The sequence below is a fragment of the Myodes glareolus genome, chromosome 6 (genome assembly GCF_982192425.1).
Source record: "Myodes glareolus chromosome 6, mMyoGla1.1, whole genome shotgun sequence".
In the NCBI taxonomy this organism is placed as follows: domain Eukaryota; kingdom Metazoa; phylum Chordata; class Mammalia; order Rodentia; family Cricetidae; genus Myodes; species Myodes glareolus.
Window position 1 is genome coordinate 97,340,579 of NC_142031.1, and position 27,273 is coordinate 97,367,851.

The 27,273-nt window shown below is 48.1% G+C and overlaps 1 protein-coding gene across 1 annotated transcript; it reads right to left on the minus strand.

The window, feature by feature from the left end:
• Positions 1-1,127: 1,127 nt before the first annotated feature.
• Positions 1,128-27,071, minus strand: Lbh (LBH regulator of Wnt signaling pathway). Its single transcript, XM_087907362.1, has 3 exons — positions 26,834-27,071; positions 24,143-24,245; positions 1,128-3,709 (listed from the first exon to the last, which is right to left on the minus strand). Exons 1-3 carry the CDS (start codon positions 26,857-26,859, stop codon positions 3,521-3,523), a joined length of 318 nt encoding a protein of 105 aa, XP_087763488.1. The 5' UTR covers positions 26,860-27,071; the 3' UTR covers positions 1,128-3,520.
• Between the last annotated feature and the right edge of the window lie 202 nt (positions 27,072-27,273).

A 27,273-nucleotide genomic window follows, 5' to 3' on the forward strand; every position in this document is an offset into this window, starting at 1 on the left:
GTCAAGTTCATGCCAAGGCTTTCCTCTGTGCAACCCCTCCTCTCTCAGCTCTTCACTACCCAGTCAATTCTCGTCAGGTCTCCTGAGGCCTTCCGAACGTTCCTACTGACCCGACCATCACTCTCAGAGCGCCTAGCCTCTTCCTGACCTGGAACTCATGTTTGCCATTTGACATTTAGAAGGTGACACACCACAAGAGCCTGGGTCATTGCTAGTTTGTTTACTTCCTCTTTTGTGGGCCAATCAGTGGGCCCTGGACGAACGGCTGGGACCGTGTTTCATTTCTGTGTTCATACTTAGGTATGGCCACTCCCCAGCCCCAGCCTTAATGAACACTCTTATGACACATCTTGAGTTTCTCTTCCCTTAAAAGGTTAGTTCAGACCTTTGGCTTCATGCTAAAAATCTTCCCAAGAGATTCTAGAAAATACAGATGTCCAGTCCACTTCAAACCCTCAAAATCCAAGTTTCTGGGGGTAAGGGCCTAGCATTTGCCTATGGAGTTCTCCAGAGAAGGTGCCTCAGGAACTGAGAACAGCTAACAGAAGAAAGGCTGTCTCCATCCCCCCGGGTGTTAGGTGGACTCACACGGAAAGGTCAAGTTGTAGAAGGCTGTCCTCTGAGTGTTGATGGTCACCACAACTTTCACCAGCACAGTTGTGGCCACACAAAGACCCTCAAGGTCAGAAGGAGGGAATGGGGGAGACCCTTACACCCTTCCCTGAGAGCCCAGTGACTCTCTCCCTCCCATGCGTACTTCCTTCCTGGTTTTCTGGAATTCTACCCCAGTTGCAGTGGTCTCTAGAAGAGGTAGAGTATGCAGAGGGTGGAAAGCTAAGTGAAGAGGGGACTGAGTCTATTCAACTGTGGAAAGTCGTCACTCGTGCTGGAGTGAGACCGTGCCAGTGATGTGGCTACTTCAGGGTCGTGTTCCTATTTAAAAACAAAGCCCATCAGTTCACCACGCTGGACTCGGATGAACAGACTTTTAGTCATGCCTCCCGTGAAGCGTTCGTGTAAGGGGCCGGCAGGAGACACACATGTGAGACCTCACAGGGCAAGGCCCCTGACTCCTGAGCCAACTCCATTCCCATGCATGGGGGGAAAAGAAGAAACCCAGACCAGAATGGAAAGCATTTTCAAACTTTATTTACAACTGTCACAGTGACAAAAAGTAGTTTGGAAAAAAAAATGCTAGTTTCTCCCTGAGCCTCAAAACAGAACAGACAGAAGTCACAGGAGGTTCATCTCACAACAGCAATGTCACTGGAATACTAGGATTTTTTTTTTCAATACGATCAGTTAGAAATACACACAAATTACAAGAAGAAGAGGAGGAGGAGGAGGAGGAGGAGGAGGAGGAGGAGGAGGAGGAGGAGGAGGAGGCCAGACAGGAGCTCAGCCACTTGCCCAAGAGCAGCTGGGTCTCCCCAGCAGGCTCAACGGCTGAGGGGCCTGACATTAACTGTCAGGTCCTGGCCTGCTCAGACTGCACACAGTTGTACAACACGGTCTAGTGACCAGCGAAAGGAAGAAACCACCCCATAAACACACATATACACAAAGCTGATTTGATACTGGATTTACAAGCACGTCTCCATCACACAACAAGACCAAGACAGATAACTGGGGTAGGGCTGAGAAGACACCAAAACACAGGAATTTAAAAGGCCAGACAGCTGTCCATAAAGGGAGGCGAGGGACAGGAAATGCTGCAGGAGGGGGAAACATGGGATGAACAGATCTCTGTAGCCAAAACAGAGCAGAGCGAGAGCAAGAGAGAGAAGCTTCCCCCGTCATGGGGTTGGCTGCAGCTCTCTCCCACTTCTGCGAGGAGCCGGAAAAAGTTATTGCCATCGGTGTGTATCACAGGCAGACGACCGAGGGAAGAGGCAGGGGGTAGGGGAGTGACCATCGGCATCCCAAATCCAAACCGCGCTGAATGCCGCGTCAACAGCACACCCCCACGCTCTTGCCCCAACGTGGCCCAGAGCCACACTGACTTTGAGGTATTAAATACAGCTAGACACACTAGTCCAAAGATGGGGGCCAAGCTGGACTGACAGAGATATGAGGGGACATTGGGAGTGCCTCAGTTGGTTGAGGGAAGCACAAGGAAGGCTTTAAGTTCACCTCTCTTGACCAAACAATCCCGCTCTGGGAACTCTGCCCTCTAACCTGCTATTCCAGAAGGTTCTGAGCTATGATCAGAGGCTGAATCCAGATGTTAATTCCCCCCATGCAACTGCTACCCTTGCCAGAAACAGGTGAGCTGGGAAAGGGATGAAGGCTACTATTCCACAAGGATATCCCAGGTCACCCCATACCTTCCCCCAACCTGTGTTCAGGAGCAACCCGGGCAGCAGCAGTGACCCCATGGTAAAAACCACTCCACTGGAGATCTGGTACCACATGGGAGTCTCAGCTAATCTATCAGCATCATGAAAGCCCCCACTAGTCAACCATCCAACCAGGAAAACACGCTCTGCTTTTAGCTCCCACAGAAGCCAGGCTGGAAACCCCATTGGAGTGGTGGTGCAGGTCAGATGGGTGATAGTCCACAGCAGAGCTAGGGACCACCCCTGACTGCTGTAACCACAGGAGACAGAAAAGCAGGCCTGGGGGAGCTGAGTTGTCTACCATTCTGCTCCATGCGCACTTGGTAAGAGTTCTTAGGAGACCCATAGTGGAGGGAGGCACTCCGTGTTCAGGCTGCAGCCTTGGGATGTCCCACAAGGGCCGGAAGTGCTCTGGCTGTTCCCCCAATGTATTAGGAGGCAAAAAAGGGTAAAAAGGGAGAAAAACTCAAAAGTACTATCCCTTACAACCCTCCAGGTCCCTGGGGGCTGAGAACCTGAAGCAGCTGGGGCAGAGTCCGCGGGAAGGACAGGGGGACACTTCCTTTCCTGTGTAGCCCTCCAGTTGACTTTCTAGGCAGTTTGTCCTGCCCCATTTCTCTGTGGGTGGTCAACAGGCTTGAAATGAAAGCAAAGGCTAGTGGAGGTGAGTAGCAATACTGGAGATGAACACTTGGTTGTCAGATGCCCAGCAGCCAGCGCAAACACTGCTAAGCACTTACTGGCTGTAGTTATCTTTAAAAATGTGGGGTTTGTTTAGTTTTGTTTTCCTTTTTTTGTTTTGTTTTGTTTTGTTTTTTAACCCAAAATGTTTCTTGCTCATGTGCTCACCTCCCTCCCTCAGCCAGAACCCCCACCACCACACACACACTGCCTCTGGCACTAGAGTTCAGATAGGGATCTTAGAAGCAGCACCCCTTTCCCACACCCCCACCCACACCCCTGTTTTCAGCAGCTTCCTTTCTCAGCCTTGCAAGTTGTCAGAGGGCTCCATTGCTCAACGAATTAAAAAAAAAAAAAGACAAAAGAAAACCGACTCGGAGATTTTCAGGTGCAAAACGGAAGCCTCATTTGACATTTTTCAGAATGATTGTGGCTCACTCTCTTCTTCCATCACGATGGGAAAAACAGTTCAGGTACGACCCAGGTGAGCCCGCCGGACTCTACTGTTCCTTCTTCTCTTTCCCTGTCTCTTCGCAGTTGTCTTGCTCATCCTCCTGGACCAGGAATTCCTCTGGGGGCCACCGGAGCTCCCCGCTCTCCACCTCCCCCTCTGTGGGTTCCACCACGATGGAGGGCAGACGGTCCTTCAGTTTGCAGCATCGGTCAAAGTCCGATGGGTCAGGAAAGATCTGAAATTTTAAAGAGCAAAACAGACATCTGGTTATATATATATCTGAAAAGAGAAGCTTGCCTCTTTCCTTACACACACACACACACACACACACACAGAGAGAGAGAGAGAGAGAGAGAGAGAGAGAGAGAGAGAGAGAGAGAGAGAACACTGGCCAAGGATTATGAGAACTTCCAAGGATTATGTTCTGCCTTCTAGACACTGTGGGTGTAAGAAAGGAACCAGGGGAGTACGTTCTAGGGAAAATTATTCCAAAACCAAATGTTTCTTCTAATCCTGAAGCTAAAAATTTGTGGCCCATACGACTGAACAAAAGGGTGGGTGTGACTCTGCTTGGAGAGCTCTCCTGCTGGATGAAAGAACAGAAAATCACGTCTTCATGGTATGCCAGGCCTCGCTTCGGAACAAGCATTTTATGCCTGCAGTCCACATCATACAACAGACGTGAAAACATCACGCTCCTGCCAGCGCAATTATCGGTGCCCAGAAGAAACAAACAACCGGGCTCTTCACCATTTCAAACCGACAACGTCAAAACCAAGGGCTGCTCATGTTCTAGACTGACATTAACTAAGACGCAAGCTCAGGTGTGCTTGCTCCCACACTCCAGCATAGCCGGCCCCTTTGGATCTTATTGAAACTGTTACGTCCAAGCCAAACTCAGATCAAGGCAAGGCCTTCGGTCACAAGCTAGCTGGGAACAGAATCCTTGGAGCCTTCCCTCTTTTTCACCTGTGAGCAACTCCTGGCTTCTTGCCAGTTGTACACCTGGAGGATTCGACTCTCCTTCCAGAGTCCCGTGGAAGAGGTACCATTTATTAATGCCCACTGTGGGTTCTGTCCAGTGCCGACCGAAACACTGAGCCAGGCTATAAAACTAAGAGCCAAGCCTGGCTTCCCTTTGCAATACTGCCCTGTGACTCCAGCTGACCCAATTCTCTGCCCAGTAGCTAAGCACTTAATCCTCTGGACTGCTGGGCCCTTGCCATTCATAACCCTCAGTGACACACCCAAGGAGAGAGGAGCTTTGGCCTGGGAAATCTGGGGCTCACCAGATCGCTGATACTTGGCACCTTGAAGGCCATCTCCTCCCACCTCTGTCTGACAGACAGGAAACCCAGGCCCCTGGGGGAAAAGGAGTCTTCACTGAAGGTCACACAGTCTGTTCGCATCGAACTCAAGTGGATGGAAAAAGATATTTGGAGTTTGGAGAAATCCAGGGAAGCTGCTGGCTTTTGCTGTACGCTGAGGGAAGAAGAGATACTTAGGCCGCCTCCCCAGTTCTGCAGAACTCCTAGAGTGTCTGATCTCCCTACACACACACAAACCCCGTCACAGGCCACATGGGGCTTCTGAGAATCACGGGCCTCCCAAAGCGTCTCAATCCCCGCAGACCAGTGATTATTAACCATTTATCCAATAAAGGCCTATTGCTTGGGATTAAACCTTAAGCCAGCGGCAGGAACACGCATCATTAAAGACTTAAAAGGGCTCGTAAAAAGTATCATAATAGCAGCCAGAAGGAAAACAAACCAGGGAGGGGCAGGACCCACGCAAGTCAGGTAGGAAAGCTGACCACCGGCTCCTGTTAAGCCACCCACTCAGATGTTTGCCTTTGGACTTTGCGGAGCATTCACAACGACAAGAGTGGGTTGGAGAGCAGGTTAGCTAGGCTTTGGCGGAGGAGGGGTAGAGGGGGTGGGAGAATGAGGGGTGGGGGGTGTTGCTCACTTCTATGGAGCTGAGCCCTTCCTGGGGGGTGAGGCCACAAGGACCCTTCCTAGCATGAGCTCCGGGGTGGGATGTAGGCACTCTCTGGCGAGCGGAAAGCATGATTCAGTTTGCAAAGCTCACCCGGATATCTGTCCCTTTACGGAGACCTCACTGCCACCTTAGGCAAGAGCCTGGGATTCTGAAGGCCACAAGGCCAAGCCAGGATTCAAAGCTCATCCTTAAGTAGATTACACCTGGGTCCATCTTATCACTTCCGTTTTCCAGAGGGAAAATTGAGCAAGGCGAGCAAGCCTCAGATTCCTACTGTCCCATTGGCTGAGGCAGGCTCCAGTTCACGGACAAGGATGACTGTCCAATAAATATCAAGTCCAATGATGAGAAGCCCCAAGTTTTCGCAGTCTAGACTCTCATCCTTCTGGACCTGAGATGTAGCTGTGGGAGTTAAAAACGAAGCCTCTGGACCAACCTTCTACCTTCCACAGGACAGCTTGTGGCATGGCCAGGAGACGTGAGAACCTGATTCTAACGATCATTCAAGCCACTGGATAACAGAAAGGACCAGAGGCAGCCCAGGCAGCCCAGGCAGCCGCAGAACAGCTGATCCTACTACAAACTGGAAGGGTGATGTTGATAATGGATGAGGCCATTGCTGGGCAGGACCTCCGTCTTCATAATGACGGTATGAAGTAGGCAGTGGTAGATCCCTAGAGCTAGAAATGCAGGCCACATTCCTAGAAATCAGATAGCTACAGGACTTGAGTGAAGTACCCCTTTGAGGATACTGGACTGAGCCACAGGATCTGGATCCTTACTATATACCCTGGTCATCAGCTGCGTGACCCCTGTCAGGGCCTCTCAAGCTCCCACCTCAGTTTCTCCTCCAGAGAAATGAAGTGGCCTTCTCATCGCACTTGGGGGGTCCAAGTTAATAAATACAGAAATGATGCAATTCTTGGAAGACCGAAGCGAAATTCAAATCATAATGCCTTCTTTGCAACGATTTCCACAGGTCTAGAGTTGGTATCTACTCCCAAGCATGAAGCAACACGACAAAACAGTTGTGAAAATGATAACAATCAATGCCTTTCACACCAAGAGCTCCACAGTCAGGTCTCATAAGTCCTTGCTTGGTAATCTGAGCATCCAACAGCCAACACTGCAGTGTTGATAAAGACTTCTGCACTGTGAGCTCCTCAAAGCAAGAAACATTAAAAAGGTGTGTGTGTGTGCATGTGTGTGTGTGCGCACGCGTGTGTGTGTGCATGCGTGTGCGTGGGTGTGTATGTGTGTGTGTGTGTGTGCGTGCGTGTGGGTGTGTGTTTGGTTTTTTTTTTGTCTTTTTTGTTTTTTTTTTTTTTTTTTGGAGACAGTGTTTCTCTGTAGTTTTGGAGCCTGTCCTGGAACTTGCTCTGTAGACCAGCCTGGCCTCGAACTCACAGAGACCTGCCTGCCTCTGCCTGTGTGTGCCACCCCTGTCAGGTTCAGAAAAAAAATATTTTCACAAAGCTTGTATTTGTAAAAATGACTATAATAATTACTAACCCTTCCATCCGAGATTTTGTTTTATTATCAGACCACACAAATTTGTGCCTCTAGAAACTATAGCTCTCTCCAAAACTAAACAACCACAAAAAAACACATCCTGCACCAGAACAGCTTCGGGAAAAGACAGAAAGCCTTGCAAAGTGTTTCTGAGCCTTTTGCCAGCACAATCTTATCTCCGACAGCTGCTTAAGAGGCTGACCCTGAGGAGGTCAGCATTTTTCCACTAAGTCATGGTTTTTAATCATCTAGGCAGCAGAAAAATGAGAGGTCGCACCTACAATTTGATGGGGTGGGGAAGGCAATGGAAAAAGAAAGGAAGACGAAAAAAAAAAAAGAACTCTCGTTCGATTTGCCAAGCACATGACAGGTACGGTTGGGGCGGCAGGAAAACAGCGTGCTGCATGCTGGGCTGCCCGGCAGAACCTGGCACAGAACAAAGAAATGCCCCTGTTCCAGAAACAAATGGTTTCTGGTTAAACCTTCAAGTCCAAAGTGCCCTGTCTTCTCTCTGGGCCGAAAACAAACAACCAACTGGAAAATCCTCCTACAGTAAAAGGCTCTTCAGAAAGAGATATGGGAGGCCCCTACCCTCATCCCCAACAGGGCTAATCTAAAGGCATCCAGATGCCAAGTGCATTTTCTTCAGCTCTGTCCCTTCCTGCTTCTTCCATCACTGCCCTCCACAACCAGCTGTCACATGGAGATGCCCAGGAGAACGGCAGGGACAGAATTGGTGAGCCCCAAGTTCCCACCTACACAAACGGAATAGAATCTTGTCAAGCACCCATACATCAAGAACACCTTGAGTCCCATATGCACGTGAATTTCACGGAGGACACCTCTGCAGAGGTGCCCCTTGCTAGATGCCCCCTCATCACAATGGGTGTCTGCACTTTGAGAACGTGAGAAGGTTCCACCGCACTGAAAAGCAAAGGAAGCTTTAGGATGACCCAGGATGTGGTCTTGGTAATGTAGATGCCGGCATACTGGAGTGTCTGGCTGTGAAGGCTGGTGGAACCCAAAAGAATGCTCTGCTGCAATGAAAATGCGTTCTGTGCTGTTCGGTCCAGTGTTCACTAGTCATGGGTGGCTAACTGAGCCCTGAAAGGTGGCCAAATTTTACATGTGACCCACAAATTTAATAAAAATTCAAACAGCTACTGTCCTGAAGCTACATAATTATGAGGACAATGAAAACAGGGATTTAAGGAAGACTGGAGCTACTGGATTGGCTGACCAATACTAGCGGCCTCGGAGCTGAGAACTTTGGGGCTGTGACCAGGTTTCTAGAGACCACGAACTCATCGGAAGCCTTTTGCTGGGGTGAGAGAGAGTTGCGGGTGAGCCAGCTCCCATTTCACGAACAGAGAGGAACTGAAAGACAAAACTAGGCCTCCAAAGGCCCCAAATTTGGAGGCCTAGCTATCAGCTGTCTGCCTTTAAGCCAGGTGACCTAAACCTAGCTGCCTCTGGGGTGGGGATAAGAAAGAGTCGCCTGGCACCTACTATGGAAAATGTGAGCAAGTCTCGTCTTTGTGGCCCTTCCCTGTCGGTGCACTGCATGGCCATCATCTCGACAAACAAGATGATCTGGCCACAAAGAGGGTGGAGGGCTCAGCAAGGAGCTGGGAGATGCTAATGGGGAAAGCAGACACCAGCAGGTGGGGTAGATGAAAGGCGCCTAGCTGGACACAAAGGACTAATTACCAGCTATGCAAGCTGAGACATGGGCAGCCCTGGATACCCTGCTCCTCTTTGCTGGGGAGGAGCAGAGGGCAGAAGAAGCTGGGGTGGGAAGGAAGGCAGAAGGCCTGGGAGAAAAAGTCAGGCTAAGTCCCCAAGGTACTGTGCACAAAACCACATGGTAACCCTTCACCCTCTCCATTTGCAGAGAGCAACAAAGAACCAATTCCAAGCCAGCTATAGAAAAGAATCACTGTTCTTACTGGTGGACCAGGGGTTCGAAAAGTTTGGCTTTTACCTGGCCCATAACTCTTAATATCTCTGTGACTTTCTCACTCTGATTCCTCTGAGTCCTTTGACTAAAGAGAGAAAGGGGTTTGCACTCCTCAGGATTACTAGGGTTGGTGCGAGGTTCTGTTGCACAGCCAGTTCGTTCCTCTCTCCCCCTCTATAAATTTGGACGTCTACTAATGCTGATCTTACGGGACTCGAGAGAGAGTCAAACCCAGGTATGTGTGAACATGCTGGGGAAACTCTTAACTCTAGCATTGCTAATGCTTGCCCTTAGTAAGCAGAGCAAGGGTCCCCCAGGAGCATTTCGAGCAAGGGCCTGGAGAGCCAACAACTATAGCTTGGGACAGGAGCAAATGTACTACACTCTAGGTTTATACTCAAAAATCCCAGGCCAGGCTCTTCTGAGAAAGACCTGTGACGACACTGCCTCTCTCCCAGAGCCGCTGGCTCCCCCAGGACATGGATTAGGACAGTTGGAATGGAAACCACTCTCTTGACCAAACCCTGCTCTCTCCGTGGAAGCCCTGGGAAGCCCCTGACCCTCCTCCCTGGACCTATTCAAGGGGTATTCACGCATAAAAGTCAGATACCTCCTGAACTCTGGATTCCCAAAGCCTGGATTCTTAGTTTTCCTAGAGAACAACCATAGATTTGCCTTGTGTTTATTCCTTCTTAGGAGGGGCTGGTCTTGCCCAGCACCTTGCTGGGATAAACGAACTGCAGCTAACTCAGATGAACAACATACCCTACTCTTTGGTCCTTAAGCAATATATCATGGCAAGAACTATATATAGTCTTTGAAATCTGACCTCTGGCTATCTTATCGTGTTGCTAGCACTATTATCATCTTATTGGCTTTTGAATGTAGCAAGTGACTGGGGAACACACAGGGCTTTTCAGGGTCAGAAGGTTACAGAAGGGGTTCTGGGAAACCTAACTGTTATGCAGTTTTGTAATTTCCACCTCACATCTCAACGTTTCTCTGGAACAAGGCTACAGGACGTCTACCTTACCCCCCTCTGTCCTTCCCTGGTGCTCCTAACCCTTCAGGGCACTTGAGCAGACACTTGGCCTTCAGAACAACCCTGAACCTCCTTCCTTTGGATCAAAGATGCTTAAGCGCCTAAGCCTTGAAACTGGAAGGAAAAGGAAATCCTTGGGATAAACACCATCTTTCACAAACATCTCTCAAACACACACCCTTCTTTCAAGTCAGGGGTTCCAAATTCCAATTAATTAGTACTAATGGCTCCTGATAATGCTGGACCCAGAAACAGGTGAAGCTTCTGGAAGATTAGAGAATTTTCACAAGATTCTCTGTTGCATAGATGACTTCAAGTGTTTGTATCTTATCAAATAAGTGTATCATCATGACCCCTTGAAAGAAGCTGACCTCCTGCCCAATCTCCCCAGTTCCTATCCTCCTCCTCCTCCATGAGCAGAACACATATGTCCCATGGCTGCGTCTCTTCCCTCAGAAAGTCCAGATTGGCCCAGCTGCCATCTCAACCATCCCTTCCTTCTCCATGTTGGAGACAAAAGTCTTGCGTCTTCAGCCCTGGCATCCTGGTCTGGACTATGCTTCTTAAACCCTACATCTTTAAAACTCAGTGGAAACCCTCTTTCAGATCTCCCGCGACAACTCTGCTATCCTGCCTTGAGACCTTTGCTGGTTTCACTCGGTACCACTTGTGCCACACAGTACCATGTCAACATGCTTGACTCCAAAACCAAGCCATCTGCTAATGGCCCACCTTTAAGGGTATCCCCCCAATAGGAACTAGCTGAGGGCCCTGCTGCTCTGCTCAGCCACACTCTATTCTGTCCAGAGAAGCCACTTCCAAGATCTTTCAGGGAAGAAGTACAGATGGGGTGAAAATATTTTCAATACTATGCAAATTCCGTTTGCTTTTCCCCCCCATGTTGACACTTACACTAATGATATAAAAAGCCACGGTTCCTGAAACTGCTGGCACCTTCACAAGCACAGCCAGAAATTAGTGCTTGCCATCACTTACCCGCTCTCACCTCACATGTTTGGAGCAAAGACAAACAGCAACAAAGTAACGGCCCTTCATGAACTTCATACTCATCAGACACTGACTCTCAACTCATGCTTCCATGTTTAGGACGGTGAAACGCCAAGTTAAAGTACAGCATTTCTGCCGCTTACCACAGTACCTGGGCTACCCCCAATAAAAGCCCTCACGTGGTTGAGCTGCCAGCTAACCTAGCCACTTTTTCAATGGCCCACCACCGTACTTGAAAAACAACCGAAAAAACAGCATGTTATTCCAACATGGATGATATTTCAAAAATGAAAAGTGATCTGTAGTTTCCAAGGAAATGACTGATGGTATCTATCACCAACGATAAAATATAGAACTCTCAAGTGCAAATTAGAACTTTGGGGAGTTTCTATCAGCTGCCAAGAGCTTGATAACTCCTAATACTTGCTAGCTTTCTGATGAGGCCTGCAGTGATATTAACAAATATGTTAATTTTTTTGATATTGCACAATGTGACGTTGCAATAAATCTGATATGGCACAATGAAATGTGTCACTATTTGGGAGATCTGAATAATTTATGTCCAAATGATCAGTGTAGTACACTGCAAAACTGAACATGGAAAAAAGAATCGAGCAAGGTACAAGCCAGACTAATAAAGTTTAATGTAAGAGTACAAAAAGTTCAGCCATAAGGTTTCGTCACTAAGCACATCACATTTAAGAAACTACCACTTAGGGGCTGGAGAGATTGCTCGGTGGTAAAGAGCACTGGCTGCTCTTCCGGAGGACCTGGGTTCAATTCCCAGCACCCACATGGCAGCTCACAACTGTCTGTAACTCCAGTTCCAGGGGCCCCAACACCCATAGCAAAACACCAATGCACACAAAATAAGAATAAATAATTAAGAAAAAGAAACTATGACTTGTTGCCACAGGTAATCCTAGCCCTTGGGAGTTTGCGACACGGAGGATTTGAAATTCAAGGTCATCTTCTACTACTGAACAAGTTGGAGGCCAGCCTAGGTCACGTGAGGTCTTGTCTCAAAACAATGTCAGGAGAGAAGGAGAGGGGAAGGAGGGGAGGGAATGGAGAGAGGAGGGGGAAGGAGAGAAGAGAATGAAAGGGGAGGGGAAGAAATGGAAAGGAAAGGAGAAAAGTATACCAAAAAGAACCTAGAAAAGATGTGAAAATATTTCTCCTATTCCTAACTGCATAATCTGAATAAGCCAAATTTTATTCATTTACTTCAACCAATATATATTACAACAAATTTACTCATGGGAAGCACACATGAGAATCTCACCATCTTTCCTCTAACCAGACATAAGAGATATTTAAAAATGTACAAACAATGCTTTCCTTCTAAGATTTTCTATTTTAGAAAATACAGTTATTTTATAAAAAAACTATTATTTACATCAACATATAATTGCTTCATTGTCATTCTAAATAAATTAACGAGTAAAAATTGAAAAATTGCTTTAATTACTGAAACAATAAAGACATAACACACATAAAAAAGAGTTCACAAATTATTTTTTCAAAAAAGTATAAACTGAAACCCAAGTTTAGAGAAAAAACACTCCCAGAAAGATGGCCAGGAAAATCAAGGATGTAGACAATATATACTTTAACACTGGGAAAGAGTTGAGTAGAACATCAAAAGTGCTTTCAAATGTGTCAAGGGTGCTTTCAAATGTGGGGAGCAGAGAGCAAAGCTTTTCAATCCTGTGCGGAGATCTAGTAGCAGGAGGATTTCATGTCCTCCTTTATCTGCCCAACAAAATTAATCGAGATTAATTCTCACTATGGATGAGGCGACTGAGGCCAACAGCAGTGGCTGAGCTTCCTGAGATAGCACAGACAGCACAGCACTGAGATAGCACAGACAGCACAGCACTGAGATAGCACAGATGGCACAGCATTGAGATGATAGCACAGACAGCACAACACTGAGATAGCACAGACAGCACAGCACTGAGATAGCACAGACAGCACAGCACTGAGATAGCACAGATGGCACAGCATTGAGATGATAGCACAGACAGCACAACACTGAGATAGCACAGACAGCACAGCACTGAGATAGCACAGATGGCACAGCATTGAGATAGTACAGACAGCACAGCACTGAGATGATAGCACAGACGGCACAGCACTGAGATAGCACAGACAGCACAGCACTGAGATAGCACAGACAGCACAGCACTGAGATAGCACAGACGACACAACACTGAGATGATAGCACAGACGGCACAGCACTGAGATAGCACAGACAGCACAGCACTGAGATAGCACAGACAGCACAGCACTGAGATAGCACAGACAGCACAGCACTGAGATAGCACAGACAGCACAACACTGAGATAGCACAGACAGCACAGCACTGAGATAGCACAGACAGCACAACACTGAGATAGCACAGACAGCACAACACTGAGATAGCACAGACAGCACAGCACTGAGATAGCACAGATAGCACAGCACTGAGATAGCACAGACAACACAGCACTGAAAGGAGAAGACAGTTATCCAGATGTCCTTAACTCCCCTGAGTCGAGGAGGTCTGAGCTCTGTTCCTAGTGGTGCCCAAAGGACCCCTTGGGTATCCCAATGCCATGTGACTTTAAAGGAGGATTCTTGTCAAGATAACTAGTCCAATCTCAGATTTACCCCTCGTTCAGATGCTGCAGAACCACAGTTCTTATCCTGGGAGGGAGGGGTAAGAGGCTGTGTGGGTATGTACACCTTTTTGTTGACATAATCACTAGAAGAATTTTGAACAACTGCACCTCCGTTTCCATGCCCAAACACTCTCCCTAGATCATAAATGTTAACATATTAAACCAGGATGTATATACCACTCTTTTAACTCGTCTCAGAATTAGGCCCAGCACAGTTGTGCAGGCTTGTAGGTGCAGCACTCAGAAAGCTGAGGCAAGGGGGATTATCAAGAGTTCAAGGCCAATCTGAGCTACACACCGAGTGGAGTCACCGGGCTGTCTGGGCTGCATAGTGAGAGGAGACCTTGCCAGAAAAGAAAGCAAAATACACTAGCAAAAACAAACATAAAACAAAACTATACTCAAGTGTATTATGAAAACTATAGCAATCTGATAGCAACCATTTTCTCCTAAAACACTTACTTATAAGTAAGCTCCAGAGTCAACCTTATAATGACCCCTTTTCTCTTTGAAACTGGATTTCTATTCGGTTTCTAATTGGTATTTACTCTTGCTTTGTTTTACTTTTTAAATTAGACAGTGTTTCACGTATGTAGCCCAGGCTAGCCTGGACTCACAGAGCACCCTAGGCTTGCCTCCAACTCATGACCTTTCTGCCACATTCTTGTGCAAGCTAAGATTACAGCCACGCACCACCACACCTGACTGGATATTTTCTTAATATCTTTTTATGTTTTCAAGTCTTTAGCCATTGGGTTTTGCATACTTCCCTTCAACAAAAGATCTATTATGCATACAAGTTGACATTTTAAAAAGTCCGGTAACCTTAAGGTTTTACAAATTCAAGTTTTCTGTATTGGCTCAATGTGGCTATTAGTGCCCAACCACTCAATAAACATATCACAAGTAATTATTAAATAATGAGATTAATTTTTATTGGATAAGTTTCTCACTGTGAAGTGAGGGGACTACCTTGACACATTGTTTTGAATGGTCCATTTCTCTGATGCCCTGAAAATTTCTAGCCCATGGCTTGCAGATCTCCCTTGTAAAGAGAGAGACAGACAATCTGACGGAAAGGTGGGGAAAGGCAGTTAGTAAGCATTCACTCTGAACGGTAATTCGTACAAAGTCACAGAAGGAAGCTAAAGGTGAGGGCATAGATTTCCTCAGACCCCTCCCTGTTTTTCATGTTCCCTGGAGAGTTTCTGCGATCCTTTGGGGCAGCTGCCTTTCTGTCTTAATACTTTATAAGATATGAAGTGGTGTCCACACAGGGCATCATTGAGATGTGGTTTGGCATGAACCCCTCTAACACTAAAGTGTGGGGGAAAACAGCCAGGAAGCACCTGGAGGCAGTGAATCATATTTCAGGGGGTAACTAACAAAGGAACACAGAAACCATAACGGAGCAGACAGTGTCATAGTGCTTCTGCCAAGGAAGATGCTCTACTTCTGAAGGAAACAAATTCCTTCACGGTCGGTTCCAGTGAGGGCCGGTTCTAGTGAGGGCCTGTCGTCGGCTGTTTTACTCTTTAGACTTTTGGGGGGATCTGCCACCCAGCTCCCAAATAAATCACACAAGGAGGCTTATTCTTAGTCATGAATGCCTGGGCTTAGCTGGGCTTGTTTCTTGCCAGCTTTTCTTAACTTAAATTATCCCATCTATCTTTGGCCTTGGGCTTATATCTTTCTCTACTCCTGCGTACCTTTGCTTCCCTTCTTACTCCGTGTCTGGCTGTGCAGCTGTGTAGCTGGACGGTCCTCCTCCTTCCTCTGTCATTCTCCTATCCCTTCTCTCCCAGATTCCTCCTCCTATTTATCCTCTCTGCCCTCCAGCCTTGCCTGTTCCTCTCTCCTGCCTTGCTATTGGCCGTTCAACTCTTTATTAGTCCAGCAGGTGTTTAGCACAGACAGTAACAAAGCTTCACAGAATTAAACAAACGCAACAGAAACGAAAGTAAGACACCTTAGAATAATATTCCCCAACAATGACCTCCTAAAGAGCCATGCTGCAGAGTTTCCCACTCAGGGGAGCAAGTGTCTGCCAGCCTCACATCAACACCTCGTTTTTCTGTTATATCCGTGTAGGTGCCGTGCTCCTGTTTTCCTCGCTTGTTTAAAATATACTTGCTTAAAAATCAAATGCTATCACCACAGAAATAGAAAACTAGTGTGTGCCGGAGGCAGCGCCATGGAAAGCACTGACGTTTTCATAAACCAACAGGAGTGCTGGACCCTACTTGAACACTGGCCTACATTGCTTATATGCATGAGAAGTCTTGCAAACTTGCTGGGAAGATGGAAAGCGCCCATTAAATTTAGATCTACTTCTAAGCATTGTCTATTCTAACATCCAGAGAAGCAAAGTTTCGTTAGCCAGGAATTGGCCATGAGACAAACCCAGAGACCCCCAAATGGTTCCAAACTTCGTGGGTCTGTACTATTGCACTGGTCTTTTCAAGGTTACTTGGTGCATCATTGTCATTAAGGGAATCTGGTAGTTTGAACATAATTGGTCCCCATGAGCTCATTGGGAGTGGCACTGTTAGAAAGTGTGGCTTTGTTGGAGGAAGTGTCACGGTGGGGGTGGGTCTCATATATGCTCAAGTCATGCCCAGTGAGACAGTCCACTTCCTGTTGTCTTCTAATCAAGATGTAGCCAGCAGCTTGTCTGTCTGTAGCTGTTATGTTCCCTGATATGATGATGACCAACTGAACCTCTGAACTGTAAGATGCCACCTTAGTTAAATGTTTTCCTTTATAAGAGTTGCCATGGTCGTGGCTCTCTTCACAGCCATAGAAACCCTAAGACACAGAACAATGACTAGCCTGTATAATCTAGAAAGTATATCTTGTATTAGCTGTGGGTCAAGAATATGATTACTAGCTATTTTTCCAATGCTGGCTAAATGTTAGCTAAGCATCATTAATTATAATGTATGTGATAAATAATTAAACTACAGGAAGATTTACAACATCAGAATATATCAAAATAATAATATGTCTTCTGCCTTCATCTCCAGACTCCACCATTATCCCATCTCTATAGATGCTACAGATCAGAGATGCTGCCATTTGTTTGAACTACCAATGCTGAGAGATTACATCTTGATAAACTCATTTATATATTCTGCTTATAAAGTGCAATATAATCAAGAGGCTCAATGTTGCTGGATCTCTTTGGATTGGTAGTTCTTTTTCTAGGAACTTATTCCAAAGGAACAATTTAGGGTTATACAGATATTTAAATCAAATGATGTCCAGAGCAGGATTCATCATAAGAACAAAAGATGCCACAGCCTAGACATCCAACAAGAAGTGGCGCATACAGAGTGAAATCCTGTCTTACAAAGAAAGCCACGTGACAAGAACGAAGACAGCCGCAGCACTAGATTAAATTGGAAAAGGATTTGCCACACATTGAAAAAATGTGCACAGAAAACTGTTGAAAGTAAACATACCGAGATATTTCAATGATAGGAATGTGACTAGGTCTTGCCTCTTCGGTCTAGTCTACTTTGCTACAGTCTATGAAGAATAAATATTATCTTTAGAATGATAACACATATACATCCATCTACACTTTTGCTCTTTGACTCAGAAACCCTACTCATAAAACTTTACTAAAGAAGTGAAATAAATTATTCACTAAGGTTTATATTAAAATTTTAATGTAAACTATCATAATATAAGAGAAAAAATATGACCTAAAAATGTCAACAGTAAGACAACAGTGAAGCAAATTATCATCCAATCTCGTGATACAACAGCTTTTCCAGGGTATAGTGGTGGATGCCTACTAGAGAGGCTGAGGCAAGAGGACTGTTAAGAGTTCAAGGCTAGCCTGGGCTACATAATGAGTATAAGGCCAACCTAGACAACTTAGCAAGAACCAATTTCAAAATCAAAAGTAAGAAAGAGTGTTGGGAATGTAGTGCAATGGGAAAGCCTTAGCTTCGATCCCCAGGACCATAAAACAAAGAAAGAGAGCTAGATTCTTCTGGACAATTGTAGTGGCACCAGGAAAACTTCAGACAAGAATGAAATGTAAATTTGGGGTGTATGAAGAGCACTGGGAAAGAGGGTGGAAGACGCAGAAGCGTTAAAAACTTATGAGTTATGCCAGGCAAATGTGTGAAAATTAGAAAAAACATAAAGAAAATGAACGTTTCCTAGCAGTCACCCAATTTTGAAGAGCATAAAAATAACAAAATGCATACTTGATCAGTGAAAACAGGAAATGACTGACAAAGAGGGAAGGAGGGCCTTTCCTGTAAGGACAGCACTCTAACTGGAAAAAGAAAGCTGCTGGCACTACCATTCCGCTCTCTCAGCTTATGGTAGAGGGAGTGGGAGCAGGGGGCCTGGGAGCGCTTACATCTGCTCTATCTATAGGGGTGGTCACGGGCGAGTAGTTTATGGTCTCCAAAGCAAAGGCAGAAGATGAATTCAAGTCCTGGGGAACCGAACACCTCAGTAGCAAAGTTTGTGGTGCTCACCTGGCTTGGTCCGTACTACTCCACATAAAAGATCTAGAGCCATTTTTCCCTTGGGCTCCCATAAAATCCCTGGCTAAGAAGCTGGCCGCCAACACAGTTTTAGCTGAATGGTTGGAGGCCTCTACTATAAAGTCTAACCTAAAACAAAACAAAACCCCACAAAAACTAAACCGAACCAAAACAACAAAAAGCATTGCCCCAGCGCAAGATAAGAAACGAAGACGAACTGGGGGAGGCGGAAGCAACGCGCCCCTGTCCCCTGGGGCTCACCATTTGGAAGAAACTCGGGGCAGAGACAGACATTGTTTCTGGGATAGGTTTGTGCGGCTGATAGGCCAGCAGCAAGCCAAGGATAAACTGTGGGAAGCAGTATTTGACTGGTTGACACAGATCCTTGCCGGGCGGGAAGTGGCCAGAGGAGAGCCAGGCAGAGGCAGCCCTGCGCCTAACCAGGCTGGAAAGGAAGGAAGCGCCAGCGAGCGGCAGCCCCGTGTGAATGAAATCCTGTCTTCATATCCTCTAAGGATTATTTCAGACTCAGGCCTGAGAGGTCATCTCAGGACGTTCGCCAGACACCCAGGAATAGCTCTTGGCTTCAGTCACAAGATTCACCACCCAAATGCATCCCTTTTCTTCACGGTACAGTACAATCCTCCTTTCTTCCCCACGTAAGAGACTGGACTGACTGGGAGAAAATGCTGATCTTGTTAAAACATTTTACCGAGGATTGCCAAGGTACAGAGATAGCCTCAGCCCAGGAAAGGGAAAGAGGAAGGGCCCCATCCATCATTTAGCACTCATTAAGCATCTATTTGTAGGACACTGGGAACAAAGAGCACGCTAAGACATAGGCCCTGGCCCTGCACCATGATGAACACATGGCCACTGCAAGAGGGAGGGTCGGGCCCAACACAGGCCTTTTGAGAGAAGCTCTATGAATCCAGTGTGCATCCGGCTGGCTGGCTGTGAAAAGAGACGGCTCTCTCTACAGCCGGGTACAAATACACTGTTGTGCCCATGCGGGTAGGGAAGAAGAAGACTCCCATGGGAACAGTTCCAGCCATCTGCAGGCCCTAATCCAGGGACTTTCCACAATGGTGAACATGACCCTCTCGTCTAGGCTTCCAACATGAAAAGGACGGTGCCGGACTCTTCTACAGAGAAGGCCGGCAAGGCAAAGATGTGTGTCGGCGTAGCGAGAGCCAGCATCACTCAGAGGAGACAACTCGCGCTTCTAAGTCCGATGGACGGACTCCTGCGTGTCTCATCACTGTGAGGGAAGCGGGAGGAGAAAAAGAAGGTGCCACAGCCCCAGGCATGTATCGTGTCTATGGCTGACCGTCTCTTGCCACAGGCTGTTGGGATTTTAGCTTTATGTCTCTCTGGGGACAGCTGAGGCTTTTTAAACTCTGATGGTGACTGCGGTACCTGCGGGATTCTATCTTGCATCTACTTTTTGAGTCCTTCAGTCCTTGCTCCAGGACAGAGCTACAACTAAGGCTCTGGGCCTGCAAGAAGCAAACACTAAGGGGTGACAAGAAAGGTCAACCCGCCACTGTCCTTCTCTTGACCCTGGGAGATGACTCGGAAGATGCAGGAAGCTCTTAGCTCTCGGGATCAAAAGGAAGGCACCGGGGAGTGGGAGGGACATGGGAGCAGTAGGGTGTGTGAAGAAACTGTTCCTTCTGGTTTCCAGAATGGCCTTCTGGGAGGGAAAGCCAAGGTGCTTGCCTGAAAGATGATGTCAAAGGCAGGCATGCATGGCCAAAAGTCGGAGCAGGTAGAACACAGCACCGATGGTAACCAAAGAAGAGCCTCGGGAGAGGCTGTGGCTGTAGCCCAGGCTGGCCAAGGGCTCGGCTAGAATGTATAAGACCCTGGGCTTGCTCTCCAGTACCACAGAAGCAGACGTGGTCACACAGCTTATAAGAGGATCTGAAGCTCAAGGTCACCCTCAGCTCCACAGAAAGTTCTAGGCCAACCTGAGCTAGAGACCTTGTCTACAAATAAATAATATAAAAATATAAAAATGAAAGGCGTCTAGGGAAAGATAAAGGTATCAAACCTTGGACCAGAAGCTGAGGAAGGGACAGGTTTAAATCTGAAGGTACCCAAAGCTATGTATAGACTTAAGTATGCTGATAAAAAAAAAAAAAAGGATGGTTTGTGTACACTGTGCCAGGAGAAGTTAGGGGCAAGGCTAAAATGAACCCCAAGGGGGTTCCATTTAAGAACTCATAGAGAAATCACTAGAATCCTTCCCCATTAGACATCCCTAGTCTGTTTGAGAGGAGACCCTCAAAGAAAGACCTACTCTTATACATCACATCTGTACAGTACTGGGTCCATAGAAAGAGCAGGCTCCACCAGGCATCCTGTGATTGGTCTGCACTGGATGACACACATTCCTATCCCATAGGCTGGTGACTGACTAGGAAGCTCACAGATGCAGCATGGGGATGGAGTTTCAGCCCTTCAGGACATGAATATCCTTACGGAGACCCTCCCACACGGCTCTGAGCGCCTGCCGCCGCCCACGGCCTGAGCTAAATGTACTAGGCTTTCTAGTAAGCGTTTACTCACCCACCCCATGGGTGTGATAATTCCTGCCAAATAAATGTGCCACGTGGGTTTCACTTATTTGAATGACTCTCCAGATGGATGTGAAGACAAACAAGACACAAGCTCCAGATTTTCATGCATGCTCACAAAATGGCATGAACTCGGGGCTGACGGTGCCGCTCAGCCGGTACAGTGCTTGCCTGACATGTATGAGACCCTAGGTTTGATCGCCAGCACTGCATAACTGCACCTCTAATGCAGGCACTGAGAGTCAGAAGCAAGAGGATTAGGGGTTTAAAGTCGCCTTTGGCTAGTCTGAGACCCTGTCTCAAAATATAAAATAAAATATTATTGGTATGAATTTCTAAACAATAGAAGAGCTAACCTGTCCTTCAGAGGATAAAAAAAGATACGCATTCAGAACCTAGATGGGTATAGGTTGGACCTATACCTTCAGCAGGACCTTCGGAGAACACCATAGAGGTATAAGTGACTAGTTCCCAAATCAGGAGACCCTTCCCGTTAATACCTGCTCTGTAAGCCTATAGGTACCTGACTGGGGAAAGGACAATGGCTAAAGGATACAAAGCTGACAGCAAGGCACCCCTGCCACTACAGACCTGGTAACGGGAAGGCAATGAGGGGCCCATATCTTGAAAACCCAGCACAGCATCAAATGAGAGTTTAAAATTCAACCCCAAGCACAGACACTGAAAAGAATGGTCATGTACAATACAGGGAACTCAGGAAAAGCTTAATTCAGGGTGGGTCTGGAAGGTAGGGGAAGGACTTGAAAGCCCAATGGGTCCCTTATGTGATGACCTTGTTCCAAGGTCAAATTACAAGCCTGAGATTCTGTTTCATCTGCCAAGACGGGATTGATGTCTTCAGCCCTTACTCAGTTCCTTGGAAAAGCAGGTCTCAGTAAAAGCCACATACTATTATTATCCTCAGGAGGAAAGCCAAGAACAGAGCGCCGAGTTCCCACCCTTAGCTCCAAGCAGAGCCCAAGCACCCAGGGCAGCAGGCTTCAGCCAAGAGCCGGGCCCAGCCAATTCCCAGGGCGTCGGTGGGAAAGCTTTTAATTTGATGGCACCAGTTTTGTGGGGGCCCAGAGAGTACCCATCACTTGACAGCTGCCAGACCAGTTTACAGTGGAGCCCCACACTTGGCATAGACAGGCTGCCAAGGGGTATCTGAAGCTTCATAAACTTACATGTGTGAGATGGGGTTGCCCCTCAAGGCTCTCATTTTCTTTCAAAGTCCAGCCTTTGTTGATTCCCTGTTTCACGACATCTCAGATTCTGTAAGATCACTTCACCAGTGCCACCCGTAGGCTGGCCAGGCTGCATGTGTCCCAGAAATACATGGACATGCTGGTTCCCATAAGCCCCAGGCCCTGGATGTTGCATCCAGTAAGTACATCAGGTTAAATGTAGAAAACGCCTCGTAAATGCTGCTTAGCCAAACACTGTAACTTTCCCCCCCCCCCTTTTTTTTCACCAGACAACTAAGAGTCATTTCTGAAATCATCTTTGACTAGAGTGCTTAAGAGTTCCAGGTAAGATGCTGGGACACTGGACAGTAGTCCCCACCCAGGAGACAGAGGTCGACTTTCTGGGGGCTATGAGAACTGAGCCCTCAATACAGAGGCAAAAGGAAGGTCTTTGAGGGTCTTCTTCTCAGGAGACATCCAAACACTACAAGAACCCAGAGTCTCTCTTGTTTTTCTCCAGCCACTGCAGCCCCAACTCAGTCCTCTGTCCCCAACAGGGCAGTCCCCTCCTCCACGTCATCTGTGGTAAGGCTACACTCAGGGACCGGCAGGGTTAAGAAAATGCCCAACTCCTTACCTAGGATGTGTTTAAAGGAGAACACACACACACACACACGCCCCGACAACTGTGGCTGGAAAGGTCTCTGTGGTGGAAATCTACAACCCGGAACTGAAATATGCCCTCACCTGTAACCAAGACATTTAGTCTGACTCAGAGGTCTGGAAACTGCTATCCAAAACTACCCTGGCAGGTGGGCCAGGGAACCTCTGTAGTCCCCACCTGGCCACGGGGGAGGGAGGGCTTTGACTGCCTTCCTTAGTCCCTCTCCCAGAAAAGGTGAGAGCAGCCTTGAAAAACCAAGCATTTTTCTCTTAGGCCCCTCACCCCCTGGGATCCTTATTTGCAGCCAACAAGGGAGGCCTGGTGTGTTGACATAAAACAAAGGGGCTCCTGAACCTCCCAAGCATGTCTGGTATTTGAAGACATGTTCCCAACCTTAGCTTTCCTCTTGGCTTCTCTTTGATTACTCTCCTCCCATCACATGGCACCCATCCCAGCTTTTCTATTTGTTTCGCTCTTTACAAAAGAAGTGTCCGTGAAACAGCTCCGAGGAAGAAGCAGCTGGAGTAAGTCTAGACTCCAGCAGAACAAGCCCAGCGTGAAGACACGGGATGTGTCAGGAGATTCAAGCCATCAGGAGTAGAGATCCAAGGCCCCAAATAGGGCTGGGCTAGGGTCTCAGTGCGAGCTACAGCAAGAATGAGCAAAGAAATGTGTACCAAGTGCTTTGCACTTTATGCCCCGTTCATTTTGCTTTGACTGGCCACTGTACACAATACCTTAGTCTCAAAACGTCCCCTTACAGATATTTCTCTCCTCCAAAACTGGCAATCTAGGGACTATCTGATGATCCAAAACCAGTTGTCCATCCCGGAGGGAACCAAAATGCTCTGGTGCTGCCTAGGGTGATATCCCCCGTTTTTCTGTGATGTTGAGGTTTTCCCACACTTAAAGAGCACTGTCCAAGAGTGAGAAAGGAGACCCCCACACACACACTCTACTTTATGCTGTCCTGTGTATTTATCTCCACTAGACCAGATGATCCCTATGCTACATTCTAGGATCAGAATCACAAAGAGGGCATCCTCTTGGGCTCTGCGAAGTTTAACCATGAACTTTGGATCAGCCAGCCAGTTGTCACTCTGAGAAGATCAGAGTGGGTAGCTGCTCCCCTATCAGACCACCCATCCCCATCAGCTGCTTCTCAGCTGCATTTTTACTGCATAAGCCTGGCTGGAAAGAGTGGTCTGTTGTTACTGGGAGAATCCGGATGGCTAGTTAGTGACGTCAGTCAGTGTTTACTGAACTCCTAGGTGTCCCAGGCACTACAAATGCCTTAAACTCACCCTCTCATCAAGCTGACTCTTCATCATAGTCCTACAGCATTCAGACCATTGCTGCCCCATTCTACAAGTGAAGAAACTGAGGCTCACTGGCAGTCTAGGACTTTCCCAAGGTGACATGGCTCTCACAGGTGATACTGGGATCCCAAAACTCTTGCAGGGGATACTGGGATCCCCAAACCATGCCTACTTGCGGTACCAGAGAAAAGCACAAGGTTCCAAGCTTGAACGCACCTGGTAGGAGAGTCCATCCTTCCGGGGGCTGAGGCCAATCTCTTCCATGGATGGGGCGTTCATCATCACCTCAGTCATGTCAGCCGATCTCAGATAGTCAGGGCTGCCAAGAAAGTCAGACCAGAGGTCAACACATCTGCACACAGGCACATCCCTCCTCTTTGCGACTTTGTGGCCCTGAGATCGGGGGATTGGCTAAAGACAGGATGAGAGATGCTCAAACAGCTCACAGCGAAACAAGTTCACCCGGGGAAGCAATCTTCAAACCCACAGCACTGTGGCTTGCTCATCCGCAGAGACAGACAAAGCCCCCACTTTCTGCGACTTCTCCTTCCCCCACCTCCAAACCCCACACAGAGCAATCTTGGATTTTCTATTAAACGAACTAGAAGCAATACATACACACACACACTCAAACACAGAATAGGTAGCTGAGTCTGTGAGTCTATAGGAAACTAATACAGCTAGGTCTACCCTCATTCTCCCACTAAGAATAAGAGTAATCTTGCCCAGGAATTTCCAATGGGAACTGCACAGTAGAATTACATAATAACAATAACAGGCCTGCCTCAGGGAGACAAAGTCTAATCATGAAGCCTTCTTAGCTGTCCCTGTTTGTCTGGTGCTCCCTTAGACAGAATGTCCCACCCCAGGGTCAGCTTTTTCTCCAGTTTCACATCTGTCATACTACCCCCATCTGGATCCCCAGAAGCAGCTGCCGCTAGGTCCCAGCATGAAAAACATCCCCTGGATTAAGTCTTAAGGATACACAGATTCTGATTGCAAGGAAATTTCCAGAGGGGCCAAGTTGGCCCACCAGTGGTTGACATGTGAAAGTACTTTGTACTCTCTAAGCAGGGTACAAACAACCCATTATCCTTGTGCAGGCCATGGGCACACACAGAGCTCAGTACGCATAGTGCCAAATCCAGGTACCCAGAACACAACAGCCAGCATTTTCACTATCATGTCTGTGCACGTGGTTGGCGAAAGGAAAAAGGCAAGGCAGGGGCAGGCTTTAGAGAGAGTACATCTATGAAAACAGGAAGACAAGAATCTTGGTTTTTTTTTTTTTCTTAATATACCAGTTAGGGTAGAATCTGACCCTGGCAACAGAAGCAATTAGTTCCTGAGAGTCCTCACCACTTAAGAGCTGTGTGAACTTTAATAGGTCATTGACCCTCTCTGAGCTGCAGGAGCCCTGTTTATTACCAAGAGGCTAACAATGCATAGCCCACAGTTATGTCTGGAGGGGAAAATGTTGCAGATATCTTAGAAAGTGCTAATGACCAAAGTAATCATAAACCTTAATGGGTGAGGGGGGCTAATATCCTGAGGACCCCTAACATCTACCATATTTAATTTTGAGCAACGGGGAGGAGGGGCACAAAGCCTCCACCACCCTTCAAAGTCTCACCCATAAGATACCTGACTTGTCTGCTCATGAAGGGATACACAGGCTCCAAGGGTAGGAGAATTTTACTTTCTTTTGAAACTCAGTGGGTCCTCTACTCAAAGCCAAACTGGGAGGGAGCGGAGACACTAAGAGTGAGTGACTAGCTTGGGGGCCAGTTTAAGTTTAGAAGCTAGACTTTCACAGTTTTCTCCCGGGTCTGGAAAAACTGCCCCCCAAACCCTAAGATGGGAGTCAGGAGAGCATCCACCGAGCTGTGACCAGGCTCCTAGCGGCGTTCTGTTCTTTCTTGGAACTGTGGCGCCTGCCCAAAAAGTTAAAACGAGAAACCTGAACTTTCAGAGTTCCTGGGCTAAGCAGAACAGCGCTATGACTAGGGCCCACTTTCTCTGAGCTCCGAGCTTGCCTAGGACCTGCAACCAGCTCTCCAAGGCCAGCACCTGCAAGCGCGCTCCAGGACCACGGGCGCTCATCGCAGGGCCCCTCCTCTCTACCCCACAGCAGGAAGGAAGAAGCAGCTGGCGCGCACGTCCTAGCAGCTAGGGCCCTCTCCCCGTATCCTCCCGGGCTCTGATCCCCACAACCCGATCCTCCTAGGCTGGAGGCAAACCTCTGCAGCCCCTACCCAGTTGTGACCGGCTTCTTCCAATCGGGCCCTGGAAGAGCCCCCTCCTTCCCAAGCCCAGTCTTACTCAAAAGCGCGTTGGATTTTAGGGGCCAGAGAGCAGGGGTTGAGAAGGTGCAGAGTGCACCCTGCTGCTTGTGGCTTGTGGGTGCGGAGAGCGCCCCCCCCCCGCCCCAGCTCTGCAACCCGGGCGGCTGCACCAGCTCAGCCCAGCTGCAGCCGTCCTCGACGCCGGGACTTGCGTGCAAACAAAAAGGAAAAGGGGAGGCGCCCGGCGAGTCGGAGACCCCTGCACCAGGAGGACTCATCTCCTGCCTCCCTCTTCGGACCCTCTAAGGGTGTCCTTAGGGGCTTCAGGCGGGACCCCAGGTTCTCTCCCACCCATCGCCACCATATCCACACCCTCTGGCCGCCACTTAAATGAAGGTTCCGAGTTCACTTCCTTTGTCTGGATGCTCTCAGTACGGCCTCCCCCAACCCCCAGCTTTGCAACCTTGACGTAGACTCCTGCAGGGGCTGAGGCAGCGGGTTAGCGAGCACTGGGTGTCCGTGCCACTCTCTGGCCTCGCACCCCGAGCCGGCAGTAGGGGGCTGCCGGGCCCCGCAGGCACCCGGGTTAAACCGGTGTCCGCCACAGGCGCAGGATACTCACCAGTGAATGGGGAAATATACAGACATGAAGTCCTAGGGGAGGCTGACCCACGCCCTTGTGATTTAAAAAAAAAAAAATGATCACTGTGTCCCGAATGAGGATGACAGGGGCGCAGAGCAGAGCAGCGGGCAGCCGAGAGCGGGTTCTGGGCAATCGCCGGTCCGCCTTCCCCCGCTGCCAGCGGCGTAGGCAGTGCAGACCAAGCTCCCGCTCTCCACCGAGCTCCGGGTCCCACAAAGAGCCCGGGAACCCGCATTTATAGGAGCGGGGCGGGGCTTGTCCGAGAGCGGCTCCGCCTCCCCTCGCCCACTCTTAGAATAACGTCACCAAAATCATGAATGGCTTCAGCGCTCGCAGCTCCTACGGGCGGCGGCGGCGATCAGCCGGCCACTGTACCCCGCCTGAGCTGACTCGCCGCAGCTACGAGCCCGGCCCCCTCC

Bases quoted from the DNA above. Each gene is read 5' to 3' on its own strand.
- Lbh (XM_087907362.1), bottom strand. From the start codon at position 26,859: ATGTCTGTATATTTCCCCATTCACTG. The intron at 24,246-26,833 runs GTGAGTATCCTG...CTTTCTTGGCAG, and splicing joins GTATATTTCCCCATTCACTG to CCCTGACTATCTGAGATCGG. The intron at 3,710-24,142 runs GTGCGTTCAAGC...TTAAAATTTCAG, and splicing joins AGGATGGACTCTCCTACCAG to ATCTTTCCTGACCCATCGGA.